Raw genomic sequence first — 13,332 nt, 5'->3', positions numbered from 1 at the left:
GGTCTTCTGCCAGCGTTCAGTAGGTGTTCTGTAGGAGTTGTCCACGTGTAGATGTATTTCTGATGTATCTGTGGGGAGGAAGGTGATCTCCCTGTCTTACTCTTCAGCCATCTTGATGCTCCTCTTTAAAAATTAGGTAGATTGAACAACATTGAACATGTTTATAGGCCACTTGTCTTTGGAAGTATATTTTGAAAGGCACAGACTCAGCTGTGTTACAACCTGGACACCTTAAAATCTGAATAACTTATTTGATCTAACCTCTGATAGATATGATCACATCAGTTCTGCAGAGAACACTAGAAGATTTCAAGCATAACATTTGAAGTTAGGTGAATTGTGCTGTGAGAATTTAAGCATAACAATTTTGTATTTAATGTAACGGGCTATGGCTACAAGCAATTATATATTTTTATGTATTCCTTGTTTGCTCAAAAAAATCAAGGAAATACTACTAACTAGAAGTTTGTAATAGAAAAAGGTTAATGGTAAAAATTTAAAAATCCTGTGTACTTGTTAAGCGTTATGGATCACCCATTTGTTTTGCTACTACCCTGAAGATTTTAAGATTTTGTGACACTGCAGATTTCTTATATAGTTTGTTTTATTAACAAATCCTAACATTAATAACAATTATGACAATTCTTAGAAAGGGTATTTATGAGTTCATTTAGGAGGATGTGGAAATTATTTAAAGTTGAGCACAGAGTCTTGCTCGATGGCAGACTGAAGGAGCACAGGTGATTGAGCAGGAGAGTGGGAGGTCCAACCCCTGTGACCTGATGGTAGGGAATCTGGGAGATGGCAGGTCTAAGAGCCTTCCTGGGGAATGCTGTGTCACATTGCCACAGAGGTGAACCACTGAGATACTTACAGGGACAATTTCAAAACTTCATCCTCAGATAGATGGAAATTAAATTGTTTGAACAGAAATTTTGGGTAGTTCCTCAGCTCCTGAGTATATTTCTTTGAAATTGTCAAGCCTAAATAAAAAATTAGAGGTTGAGTGATGATATTTACCAATAAGTGCTTCTGTTTCACATTTCGTGGTTTAGAAAAATGTTTTTACTTTGAACTCTTATGGTACTAAGTAATTTAATGAAAATATTCTTTGTCTATGGGACTATAAATGATTGATAATTCTTTTTTTGTATTCCCTTAATTCTTTCCCCCTAAATTCTAAGGACAAAGGAATGTCTGTCGTTTTTAAAATGAGGATGCAGCATGGCAAAATGAAAAAAAACATATATAACACAATTTTTTTCTAGAATAAGACAGAACTGTAGATGAAACTAAACTTTGAATATTCACTAACCTTCACTGGGGATGTCTTATTTTTTCAAATGGAAATTAAAAATTTACTTTTTATGGTTTTAGATAGAATTAGAGGTTGTCATAAATAACAAGCTTTGCACAGGTTCCCGATGTTTGCTAAGTTCTTAGTCTATGAATGTTGCCTGGTGGAGTCCAAATCATTCTTGTTTTGTGATAATTGCTCTTCTGCCCAGTTCTGAAGGGGACTCTGGGTGTGTGTCATTATCACACTGATTCCTCTATTCTGGGGTTTGAAAGGCATTTTTGTGACATGCTGAGGATCTTGTCCTTCTTGGGGCTAGTCACAAGCAGCAGCAGTGATTTCTCAATGGAGAGAAACAATGGAGAAATTGGCAGGCCAGATCCTCAAAATCCTCTGCCTGCCATTGCCACTCTTGGAGAAGCAAATTGAAGTTTTCATTTTTGGCATATTCTGTAGTAAATCTCATTTGTTTTGTTGGTTAGCTAGACTGGAAGAAATAATAGCTGTCTCTAAATACCCAATTTGTGATTAAGGTTGGAGCACAATGATGACACTAATTTCATTTTAGTTAGTATTTGCTGGGGCTTTGTAGTTTTTTCCAAGAAAGCTGAGACGCTCTTAATTCTAGAGAAGGGTGAGTACATTTAGGTATACATTTCAGTCCAGAGGGTTTAAAAATGATGTAATTAGTACCGGTGGGTTCAGGAGTCCTGATCTCATAAGATGCTCTGATAATTCATGAGAGTCAGGAAGATTTGGTTCCAAGAACTTTGGAAGGTTCACTGACCGCATGATATATAGCTTCAGACATTAGTAAGAGGAAACCATTTCACGAGTTTGATTTAGAGGGGGAAAACCTAATCAAGGTTTTAAGGATTAAAGGCTGCCCCCTCTTGTAGCATTATAATAGTTTTCCTGCATCCTTTACTCTGCTTCCATCATGACTCAAAGCACATAAAGAATGGTACCATAAAAGAGGCGACTCTCTTGTGTTTATGTCAGTTTTTTTTTTTTTTTGTAATGACAGTCTATGGCCTAGCTGCCAAAATTTCTGGAGTAGTTTTTTTTGGGTTTTTCCTCCTAAAATTTACTGATTAGATAGAAACATGATTCAACCTTTAGATGGAGACAATTCAGGATGTGGCATTGGATCCAATATAGAAAAAGGAACTTGTGTATAGAATCTCACATTTCTACCTACATGGGGAAAGCACAGTTCACCACAATATTTACCTTTAAGTGATAGCACACAGCTTAGTTCAGTCAAGTCCTTTGTGAGCAAAATATGAGATTAATGAAATATTTGATAACCTTTCAAATATTGCTTTCATATGTTTCTCCTGGAAAATACTGGGAAGAACATAGTGAAGGGCTTGGGGTAGGAACATCCATGTAGAGATGCAGATGTCTTTGTCAGACTTTGCGGCACATGGTTCCTCTCCAGAACGCATGTCAGAGGTTGTTCAAATGCTGAATTTGAAAAGAATGTTAAGAACCTTAGATTCAGTGAAATTTATATTTTTTTAAATCTATAAAACATACTAGGGTCTTTGAAGTTTTAGCCTTAGGAATTAATAGGTGATGTTTTGAGATGAAAACAAAAAAAAACATATTTCTGATGAAATCTGAAGTTGTTAATGTAAAAACCTTAATTTAGTAATATTTAAAAATTTTATATTTCATTTAAGAAGCATAGGACACATGTCATTTTGTGGAAGATAATTCAGATTAATATTTTGCCGTTATGTATTCAGTTTTTTGTAAAGTTAGTACCTTGACTCGAGAATGTTAAAAGATGACATTACAAGGTAATTCTTTTACACAAAAACATTATTGCTTTTATCATTGTTTTTAACTTTAAATTGCATTATGGCTTTTTTTGTTTAACTTTAAAATTTCATGAACACAATTACATTGTTATTTAATGTCATTTTCTTCAGTGACAAACGTTCTTCCATCTTAAATAGTATCTATTGTATATAACAGATAACTTACGTTTAAATTAAAAATTTAAGCAATTTAAGCTCTTTGCTTTAAATTCTTGGCTAACACTAACCTAAAAAATCATATCAACCTCTGTTATTTAGGAAAAATTAATAGCTGCTTTCTAGAACCAGGGGCTTCAGGGTTTAATTTTCTTACCTTACTTTGGGCTTTGCAGAGTCTCTCAGGGCAGTTCAATTAACTTATAGCAGTGCTGCTCAACGTGTGCTGAGGAAATAATACAAAATATCCAAAATCTTTCATATTTAGAGCCTTTCACCAAAGTCATACTGAGGTAGATATGATCTTCTTTTGATTAAATCCAGAATATCAATATGATCTTAGTACTTTCATTTTATAACTCATCAAATTAAAGATAAAAATGTATTTCCCTCCAGTGGACAGGAGTACAGTATTAACCAAGTATGAGGGATGAGGGGAAAGAGGTAGGGAAATAAATTCACATTGATGCTGAAATTGTAGTTAATTCAAAATAACCAATGGAATCAAACAACTCAAATGAGCTAAAAGCTGATTAAAAATAATCTGTAAATTGTTTGTGTATCAAGATATTGTCCTATTTGGGATTATTTAAATGACAATGACAGATGGATTTTAACTGTTTTTTGAAGAAATTGTTGGAATGGACATATAAATTAAACATTCTGCTATCTGCATGTTTTGATATATGATTATATTCATGGTTGTAATAATAATAGTGGGAGATAATATTTTATTGTTTTGAAGTGTAGAACAAGTGTATAATCTTAAAAGATCCTCATAGTTGCATAGAAATGAAGTCTGGTAAACTAAGACTGAAGGAGATGTACGAGATCAAAATAATGACAAATAATTAGCAGTTAAGCAAAGTGGTCTTCTATATTCCTGCCTTATTCTTTTATAAATACAAATGATAGGGCAGATGCCAGACTGCTGTGGCCTGAGGATTGCAAAGCAGGTGTGGAAGTATGACATAGAGTGGGTAGCATTATTTCTGTTCATTGGCTGTGAAGGAAAGGCAAGAGGAGGCCTGTTGATGGGAGGATAAATGTTGTTTTGTCTCCATTCTTTAATACGGGAGAGATTAAGCATATTTATGTTCTGTGAGGATTAACATTGATTTTTATTTTTACAGAAGAGATTAGACCATTTTGAGAGATTTCTGCATATTTGGTACAGAAGTTATCAGAGTTAAACTTGTAAAAGAGTAAAAGAACAGAAAGATAAGAAAAAAGAAAGAAAGGTTTTAGGGAAAATTAATTTTAAAAGAATGTTGAAGGATAGTAGAAAAATAGTGTAGTATTGGTAAACGTTACAGTTTATGTTGGAAATACAAACATTATGGTTTGTTTCTTATAATGTAAATAATTAGTCTTTGCAATCCTGAGATGGTGGTATAAATATTGTTAAAATATTCTGTTTTATACTTATTGTTTTATACATATCATTTCTTTTACGTGTGGGTAAACCTCAGGAGCAGTTTTACTTTTTGCCTGAAGCTTGGTTTGATCTGCTAAGACTTTTCTCTTTCTCAAAACCTCACCTCCTTCATGTTTTGCCGCTATTGTTCTACAGCCAAATCTCACTTGAAATTCACCAATGCCCTCCTAACTATCATTGGCAATGACCTTTTGTCTATGCTCCTCCTAATTGACAGCTCTGTTGTAAGTGACAGTTTTGGACAGTTCACCATTCTTGAGCATCAGTTTGTGTAACTTTTAAAGCACTGCATTTTCTTTGTTTTCCTTCTACCTCTGAGTCTCTTTTCTTGGCCTTTCTGTATTCATAATCTTATGGACACCAATTCTCTATCAAGAATTCACATTCCTTGCGGTTCTATCATTATCCTCTTAATTTCTCCCTCTACACGCTCTGTTTTAGAGATTTTGTCTATTCTATTGCTGTCAACCATCGACTACCATTTAAAAGCTCTAAATTTTATGTGCAGCAACAACTTTTCAGTTGTTGGACAGCTCAACATCAGCATCTAAATCTAAAATTTTACCTACCCTCCCAAATGTTCATATTCTCCCCTTCCCTATCTGAGTTTTTGATATTAAAATATGTAATATAATGAGCCTAAGGCAAAAGACATTAGGCAAAAGAGTTGTCAACAAGAAGAGGGATAATTATAGACTATACCTGTATACACAATACTTAATTTAAAAGTCGCATTGGGAGATTATTGTGAAAAAGGGGGGGAGGAGACAACTCATGTAGTATTTTAAACTAGTAACTCAGGTAGGAAAGAGAGAAAATAAGAAGAATGGAAGACACCATGCTTTAGAAGTACTATTCACATGTGCTACATTGGAATTGTGAAATAAGCAGAAGAGACCAATTATTGGCAATGTTAATTAGATAAATGTAAGATGTCATAGAAAACTGATAATTGTTTTATCAAGTCAAGTAATCACTTAGACCAGTAGAAAAATAGAAGGAAATTTGATTATTGTTTTGTTTGCTTTACAAGCAAAACTGATCCTGCTAAGAGAATGGTGTAAGCAGTAGTGTTAGTTCTGTTATCTCTGGCCACCTGAGAGTAGAAAGGTGTGAGACATTCTATCTATCTGTCTCTGAGTCTCTGTCTCTGAACAGAATCTAGAGTGTGTGAGAGATGATGGTGCAGGGTGGCTCACTGATGTCTTCACTGGAGCTTCTAACAGAGGTTCCGTGAGCTCCCTCTCTCCACACTAGTTATCCCAGGGGATCTGTGACCTGCGCCAAGAACATAAGTTACCTTGATCTAGTGTAGCATAGTGGTGAGATTTTACTGGCAACTTGAATTCCCAAAGAATAGTTGGACCAGGGATTTGAAGGATTCACCAAAGTACAATGCTCTTGCTTGGGGTTCTTAGAAGAGAGAAAACTCCTAATACCAAACTTATTACTGGCTAATAACAGCATGTCGACATCTTCAGAAAACATGGAAAAAGCTTCTCCTTCAAAAACACTTCACATCTAAGTCCTTACTCTAACAAAGCCCTCCGTGATTTGGGCTCAGATCCCCTCATCTTAAGTCTCTCCCAACTGTGAATAATGGGGAGTCCATAGTGATCAAGAGAGTATTTTCTATTTAAAAATGTATCTTTCAGCTATTTAACCAAAATATAAACTTCACTGTCATCTTAACTCCTGCCCCCTCACTCCCTCATCAGTCAATCCTCAAGTCCTGTCTAATAAGAACTCTCAAGTAGGTTTCTCCCATCATTTCCATTCGCAGGGCTATACAGTCTCTTATGTCTGGAGACATCATGGCAAATTGAGAGAGTGGCACTGGTGTCAAGGTTTGGAGTATATTATAAACTATGTGGACCACATGTTCATGTAGTTATTTCCTAAACACTGCAGGCAGTCTCTTATAGACATGCCTTTGAACACACTATTTCCTTTCTCTGGAATTCCTTTCACCTCATGCATTTTTCCAAACCTAAGTTAAATGTCACTGGCTTCATGAAACCTGTTGGAATCCGCCAGGCAGATTTAGTCAGCTTCTGCTTTGTCCTGTTATGGTCTTTTCACTTCCTTCTGTTAGAATATCTATTCTGCTCAACTGTAATTGTTTTATTATTTTTGTATTATATATATATATATATATATAAATTGGACAGACCCAATAGGCTATAAACCCATAGAGGGCACAGCTCATAGCATTAATCTTCATATCCTCAGCTCATAGCCTCGTGCCCGATCTATAGCAGTTGCTCAATAAATATATGTTTGAAAATCTGTATATGATGTAAAAGGCTTAAAAGTGCTCTTGCTGTTGCCATTGGAGAATAAGAAAGAATTTGTGTTCTTTCTCCAACAGAATACAGTGAGAATTTGGTTTGACTTTGGATATACTCTAACAAGATAAAAGAATGTCTCTCTTTTGCCCTTTTAGGCTGACCTCTTGAACCCAAAGCCAGTTTATTCAAATTAAGGGAGTTGATATGATTAGTGTTAGAAAGATTTTATGTAATGGGATTTGGCTTACTGCAAGCAAATTTGGATGAATATTAGTCTCTTGTAATATTTTAACATTTTAATTCATTGCTGACTCTACAGGGCAATGGGGATCATAACCCTTAGTCCAATTTCAGGATGATGAATTGAGGTTTTCTCTAACAAGGCAGAGGATAAAACATGTTTTGTTTCAGATATAGTACTGAAAATTGCATATATATTTAAAGTAGGCAAATTCAGTGCCATAATGGTTAATATTTTTGCTAAAATAGGTTAAAGTCCTTATAGTGATATATGCTTAAAATTATAAATTAATTATTAAATACCTACTTTGTGCTATGAATTATGTGATGTGGAATAGATGCTGAAAATTATGTTCATCCTTGTAATGAGGTGCTTCCTATCAAGTTAGAATGTTAAGAAAAAGGAGAATCACTGGGCAATACAGATTTTCTGGAAAAAAGAGAATCATTGCTAAGTAATCCACGAAGGTTTCAGCAACATTGGTCCAAAGATCAGTGTGGGAATTCTAGATGGGGAAACATCATGATCAAAGACACTTGAATTCTCATTGCTCTTTATCTTCCCACTGATGTTGGGCTGCTGTTACAGAGAAGTGGGATTTTGGGTTGGATAATCAGTATGAGGACCATTTACAGGGCACCTAAATGCCATGTGGGGTGATTTGGACTCTGAAATGTCATAGGGAGACATTATAGATTCTTAGGCAAGAATACAGCATGATGAAAAAAGAAGTTACAATATATTATTTGGGAAATTGTAAGATTTCATGGATTTGATAGGGGCTGGAGACAGGATGGTGGATTGGGACAATGTTACACTGGTTACGTTTGGAACAATTATACTGTTTATATTGCTGATCTAGTTATGGTGCTTTAACTTCATGAACTGTTTCTCAATCTTTTTTATTCCCCTAGTGTAGTCTAGGTCTATTTTAGGAGTTATTTAACCCTACTTTAACTGTGCCAGGCATAGTTTTAATAGCATGAGGTAGTAAAAAGAGCCTAGGAACAGTGGTCCTGGTCTCATTTAGGCCACAACTAGCTGCAAGCCTGTAGCCAGGTCATCTGATGTCATTGGGCTTTCCTTCCCTAATTTGGAAATAAGAGAATTGACCTGGATAAATTTTAAGACCTTTTCAGTTGGACTTTCTGCAGACCAAAAGAGTTAAAGGAAGCTTCCAAAATTTTCATCTTATCATTGAGATTCTAAAGTACTGATCATATATTTTAATGCATACTAGGAAAAATACATCTTTAACATTTATAATTTGGTAGAATATTCCACCCTCCTATAAGATAGGTGGTAGGTTCATAATGACTACAATATTTGGCAATTACCTTTTCCAAGAATGTGTTAAAATACAGAAGAAAATAGCAGAAAATTTACCCTTGTAGATGAACACAGTGTGCTTACTGTATAATTTAAATGTTTTAAATGAAGTTACTTATTTGCATAATAAGTATGTCTTAAAAATAACAATACTATTCATTGATTTGAAATTAAATAAGTGTAAATCTGGAAAAGATGTCATGTTACTATATAATTAGATGTATTAATAAACATGTGGGCTATCACTTGTTAGGCTAAATTTGGCAAAGAAATATATTTCAAGGTAATGAATCTCTATTTTTTTACTTAACAATTTTCTATTTATATTTTGCAAGTGTTTATTGATTGTCATTAGTGTGTTCACCTCCATAATACGTATACAGTTGTATGACATGTTTTAAAATAAGTAGCTTTCTAGTATTACTTGTCTAAATTGAAGTTTAAATTTGATCACTATAGGAAATGATTTGTAGGAAACCTTGTGTGAAATATATCAGAATACCCAGATAAACACTACAGATAATTTCTAATGTCTTAAAACTAGGCAAATTATTAGTGTCTAGACAGAGTCCGAAGACATGGTAGAAAATTTTTGATAAATTGGTTTTATAAGACCAAAAAATTATTTGGTTTAAGTTTTTAAACCAACTTAAAAAATTGTTTGGTTTATTTAATTTTTTAAACCAGTGAAAGGATGTATAACATGATGTTTAGTTACTTGAAAAAAATTAAAAGAAAATGACATTTTATCCCATGGTGTATTTTCTTTAATAAACAAATATTTATAAGAGCCATTAGAAAATTATTTCTAATGATCTGGTCTGAGTAGCACTGTCATTGTCATCACCTGGAATGTTCTGTAAAAAGGCAGATTCTGGGGGTTTTCTGCAGACATAGCAGTCTCTGTGTATACCTCTGACATCTATGTTTTAAACAAGTTCCTGGGGAGTTTATTATGCATACTGAATGTAAGAACTACTCTTCTAAATATATTATTCATTCTTATCCAGCTGCTGGCAGTTTTTTACATGTTGTTTGAAACTGGGTATTGGAGAGTGGGATCCTGAATTTGAGGGTTGAAGAACAGTACTCTGCTTGGACATCCAGAAAAAAAAATGGAAATAACTGGTTGTTTTATTATCCGAAAGTAGGCTTTTCTTTCTTTCAGTTTGAAATTAAGAACAATAACAAAATATGCCCTTTTCAGTTCTTAAACTCTCTGAGTGTTCTATACATTTTTGTTATGTAAAACAAAGTATTAGATATTGGAAACTATTGTTTTTTTACTTTCACAACACAGATTTTCCCAAAAGAAAGTTTCCTGTAACTTGGACTTATAATCATTTTATTTCCTCCATAAAATCACCAAATTTATCTGCAAATTTTATAGGATTCATAGTCTTTTAAATGTTAAATAAAAAATTCCAAATATGCCCATATTAATTTTTAAGCAACTATAGCCTCTGCTGATAATACTGCTGTTCAGGCTGAGATTGCTATCAGGAAATTCTTGAGGTCATTGTTCTTACGTGTAGATATAGATTTTCCTCTTGCCTTTACTTAAGACAAACTTTTTGCCTCCACTCCAAATGTATTACAAACAAAAATTCTGAATTCACAAATGGGGAGGATCTCCAATTTGAAACTAGTCACAGTAATCTCCTTGATGACAAGAAGCATATCTTATTATCTAAGTATTTCTCATTACCAAAAGAATTTTTGCATACAGTGGGTTTCCAATGATATGTAAGTCAATGAATGCTAGTCAAGTTTTATAGGCCCCTGTGACACTGAAGTCGGAGAAGATTATATTATGGAATTTGGACAGTTTCATGAGAAGTCTATCTTGAATCAGAATTTTATACTTAGACATCAGTGATTTATGGCATTCATCAGTGGCTTAATTCAGTGATTATCTTTTGCTCATATTAATACAGGAGTCTATAAATATTGAAAACTAAGTTGGTGTTCAATTCCAGATAACCAAATCTTCCTATTCTTTAGCTCCCTAGTTACACCACATGACTTATAAAATTAATAGAAAAATGGCAATGTCTTTAATTCACATTCCTTTTTCCTTTCTGATGGTCTTTCTTTTGCACTACCTAGTTTTTGGACAACATCCCTTACTATATTAAATTTTAGATTTCAGAGAGGAAGGGAACAATCACATTTTAACAATCAAGTTTTATCATTGGTCTTGTAATGATGGTGATTTCCTGAATCACCAATTTTTCCCCATTACCCTATTCCCCTTTGCCATTTTCAGACTGTGTTGGTGACTGCAAGGTAAACTTGAGCTTTTCTGTCGGGCAAAATCTTTAATCCCTTGGGGATGTTCAAAGTGTTAAGACTGATGGATCTGACAGTGGTAAAGTCTAATAAGAATTGCCATAACAACCATGATGATCAGGGGAAGACAGTTTGCTTATCTTTTTATGTATCTTGTCTCTCTTCTTCCTGATTCGACAGCTCCCCCCACGGTTCGTATTGTGCATTCAGGCTTGGCCTGTAACATTGAGGAGGAGCGCTACTCGGAAAGGGTCTACACTATACGGGAAGGAGAAACCCTGGAATTGACCTGTCTGGTCACAGGACATCCACGTCCACAGGTGAGTCCCGAACTGTGATATTGTGGAAAACTCTCTTTCACTTTTCTTGGAAGTCAAAAAGTGTACATTTTAGGTGATTTAGCTAAAAATGTGTTTGTGTGTGTATGTGTGTGTGTGAAATTCAAGTATGTGTGCAATGCAGGATAAGAGTAGTGACTGCTGAACATTCAAGCTTGAAGTATTCATGTGGATAAGACAAAAAAAAGAAATTTTTGTTTTGGTATTGTGAGAAATTTAAAAGACATTTCTAAGGAGGCTGTTAAAAAAGACAACTACAAAAATATCTCAGTCAGATAACAATTCATATGGCAAAGAGTTTATTTTAGAATGTGGAACATGATTTCACGATGACATAATTGCAGTGGAGGAAGCATTTGTTCTAAGAATGTGATGAACGAGGTCATATGTACTTCCCTTACTCCTAGTCATTATATCCATAGAAAACCTCGAAAAACAAATGTTTGTGGGTGCTGTATGAATTCAGGTTCTCAAGAGTCAGCAGCTACAGCTTTCATAGCTAATTTAGTAGCAGGAACAGAAATTGAGACTTTCAAAGGTCACTAAAACTACAAACAATGAGCAAAGAAAAAGCTTGTAGGAGTGAAAAAAGGGGTTAGATATAAGATAGTATAGTTAGGCTATGTATCTATGATGTAAAAATTTAATTCAGATACAGAATATTCAGGATGTTTTTATTCATTAATTGCCAATTCTTATTGTCATATATTTAACCTGACTGGTTCAAAATATGGATTGGTATTAAACACAAACACTGTGATGGAAAAGAAGTCTCATTTGGTAGACAAAGTTACATATTTTAAGTATTTGTATTACAGAAAAAAAAAAATCCAGCTAACACGACTATATACGGGAAAGTAAAGAACAATGTGGAGATTATAAAGTCTCCCATCATTTCTATCTTGTCTTTTGGTCCTGTCATCCTTAACTCTTTAATCCTCAAGGATGTTTTGACTGTACAATTTTGACCGTGAAGAACAAATAAAAATAAGCATATGAACTTCACAGAACGAAGCAGTAGATTGATAAGACCATAAATAAACTGAAATGGTGAAATATGTTTTATAAAACTTATGCTGCTGATAAAATGGAAAACAGTAAAAGTAATCTAGGAAAAATTATTTTAAAATATTGAAAAATATTAAAATCCATAGTGGCTAAAATTGCAAATTATGACACTTGCTAAGAACTGAAAATTTATTAAAGAATAAAATTGTCTCAATAAAATTGAGTTGCAGAAAATTTGACCCAATATAATTAGACTTAGTAGAAAAATGATTGCAAAACTAAATATATAAGCACAGAAGCAATAATTGTTAAAATGTGATGTAGATGAAGCTGATATGTAAAGCATTTTTATTTTCAGATTTATGCAGAAAACAGTATAGTCCAATGAAAATAATTTTACTAAAATTAAAAAATGATAACACTAACTCAAGAATATTATCCCAAAGAAAGTTTAGTGTTGTTATAATTTGATTTTCTTAATTTATATACATAGAATAAAAATTCCAGAGTAAAAAAGTTGGGATCAAAGTAGGAAGGTCCGAGTAAGCCTAAAAGAGGCCACAAGAGAAGACTCATTGATGTTTCCATTATTCCCACAATGAATGTACCAAGTTCTGCAGCTTCTGAACTTCAAATTTTACTTAAAAATTCAACTTATCTTTGTTTTTAAGTCATCCCAGCTGTTCCTCTCCCTCTATCTTCATCCTTACATTCCCTTAATATTAGACGTTTCTTATTTTCTCCATACATCTTCCCTTTCGTGATTCAGCAATCTGGATGCAATCTTTGAGCTCTGGCCAGTCCAAAAGTAGTTCTGAAAAACAGGAGTAGGTTATTGCCTTATTTATTTTTCCTGAGAAATTCCATTTTTGGAAACGTTTCAGTGTGTTATGAGCCTATGAAAAATTTATTATTTAAGTATTATTATTTCTTCATTCCTAGAAGTAATTCAGGTGTTTGCAGGTGAATCAGTTTCAGTTTATATTGCATATTTGGAAAATTAACTGGGCCTCTTCTTTGTCAACAAACTGTATAAGGAAGGCTGACAGAACAGCTGGGCCTTTGCATCCTGTCCAAATACTAAAGGGCATGCTGTTGGCATCTGGTCCTGAG

General features: G+C 33.9%; 1 protein-coding gene across 1 annotated transcript in view; it reads left to right on the top strand.

Annotated features, from left to right (window-relative positions):
• MDGA2 (MAM domain containing glycosylphosphatidylinositol anchor 2) overlaps positions 1-13,332 on the top strand; it is an 826,010-nt gene that overhangs the window by 340,732 nt on the left and 471,946 nt on the right. The window contains exon 2 of the mRNA XM_029239755.1: positions 11,054-11,193. Within this exon, the coding sequence (XP_029095588.1) occupies positions 11,054-11,193 (140 nt within the window). The remainder of the gene's footprint in view (positions 1-11,053; positions 11,194-13,332) is intronic.

The sequence above is a fragment of the Monodon monoceros genome, unplaced genomic scaffold, assembly GCF_005190385.1.
Source record: "Monodon monoceros isolate NGI ecotype Baffin Bay Population unplaced genomic scaffold, NGI_Narwhal_1 Super_Scaffold_21, whole genome shotgun sequence".
NCBI classification, from domain to species: domain Eukaryota; kingdom Metazoa; phylum Chordata; class Mammalia; order Artiodactyla; family Monodontidae; genus Monodon; species Monodon monoceros.
This window is presented reverse-complemented; position numbering and strand designations above follow the sequence as displayed.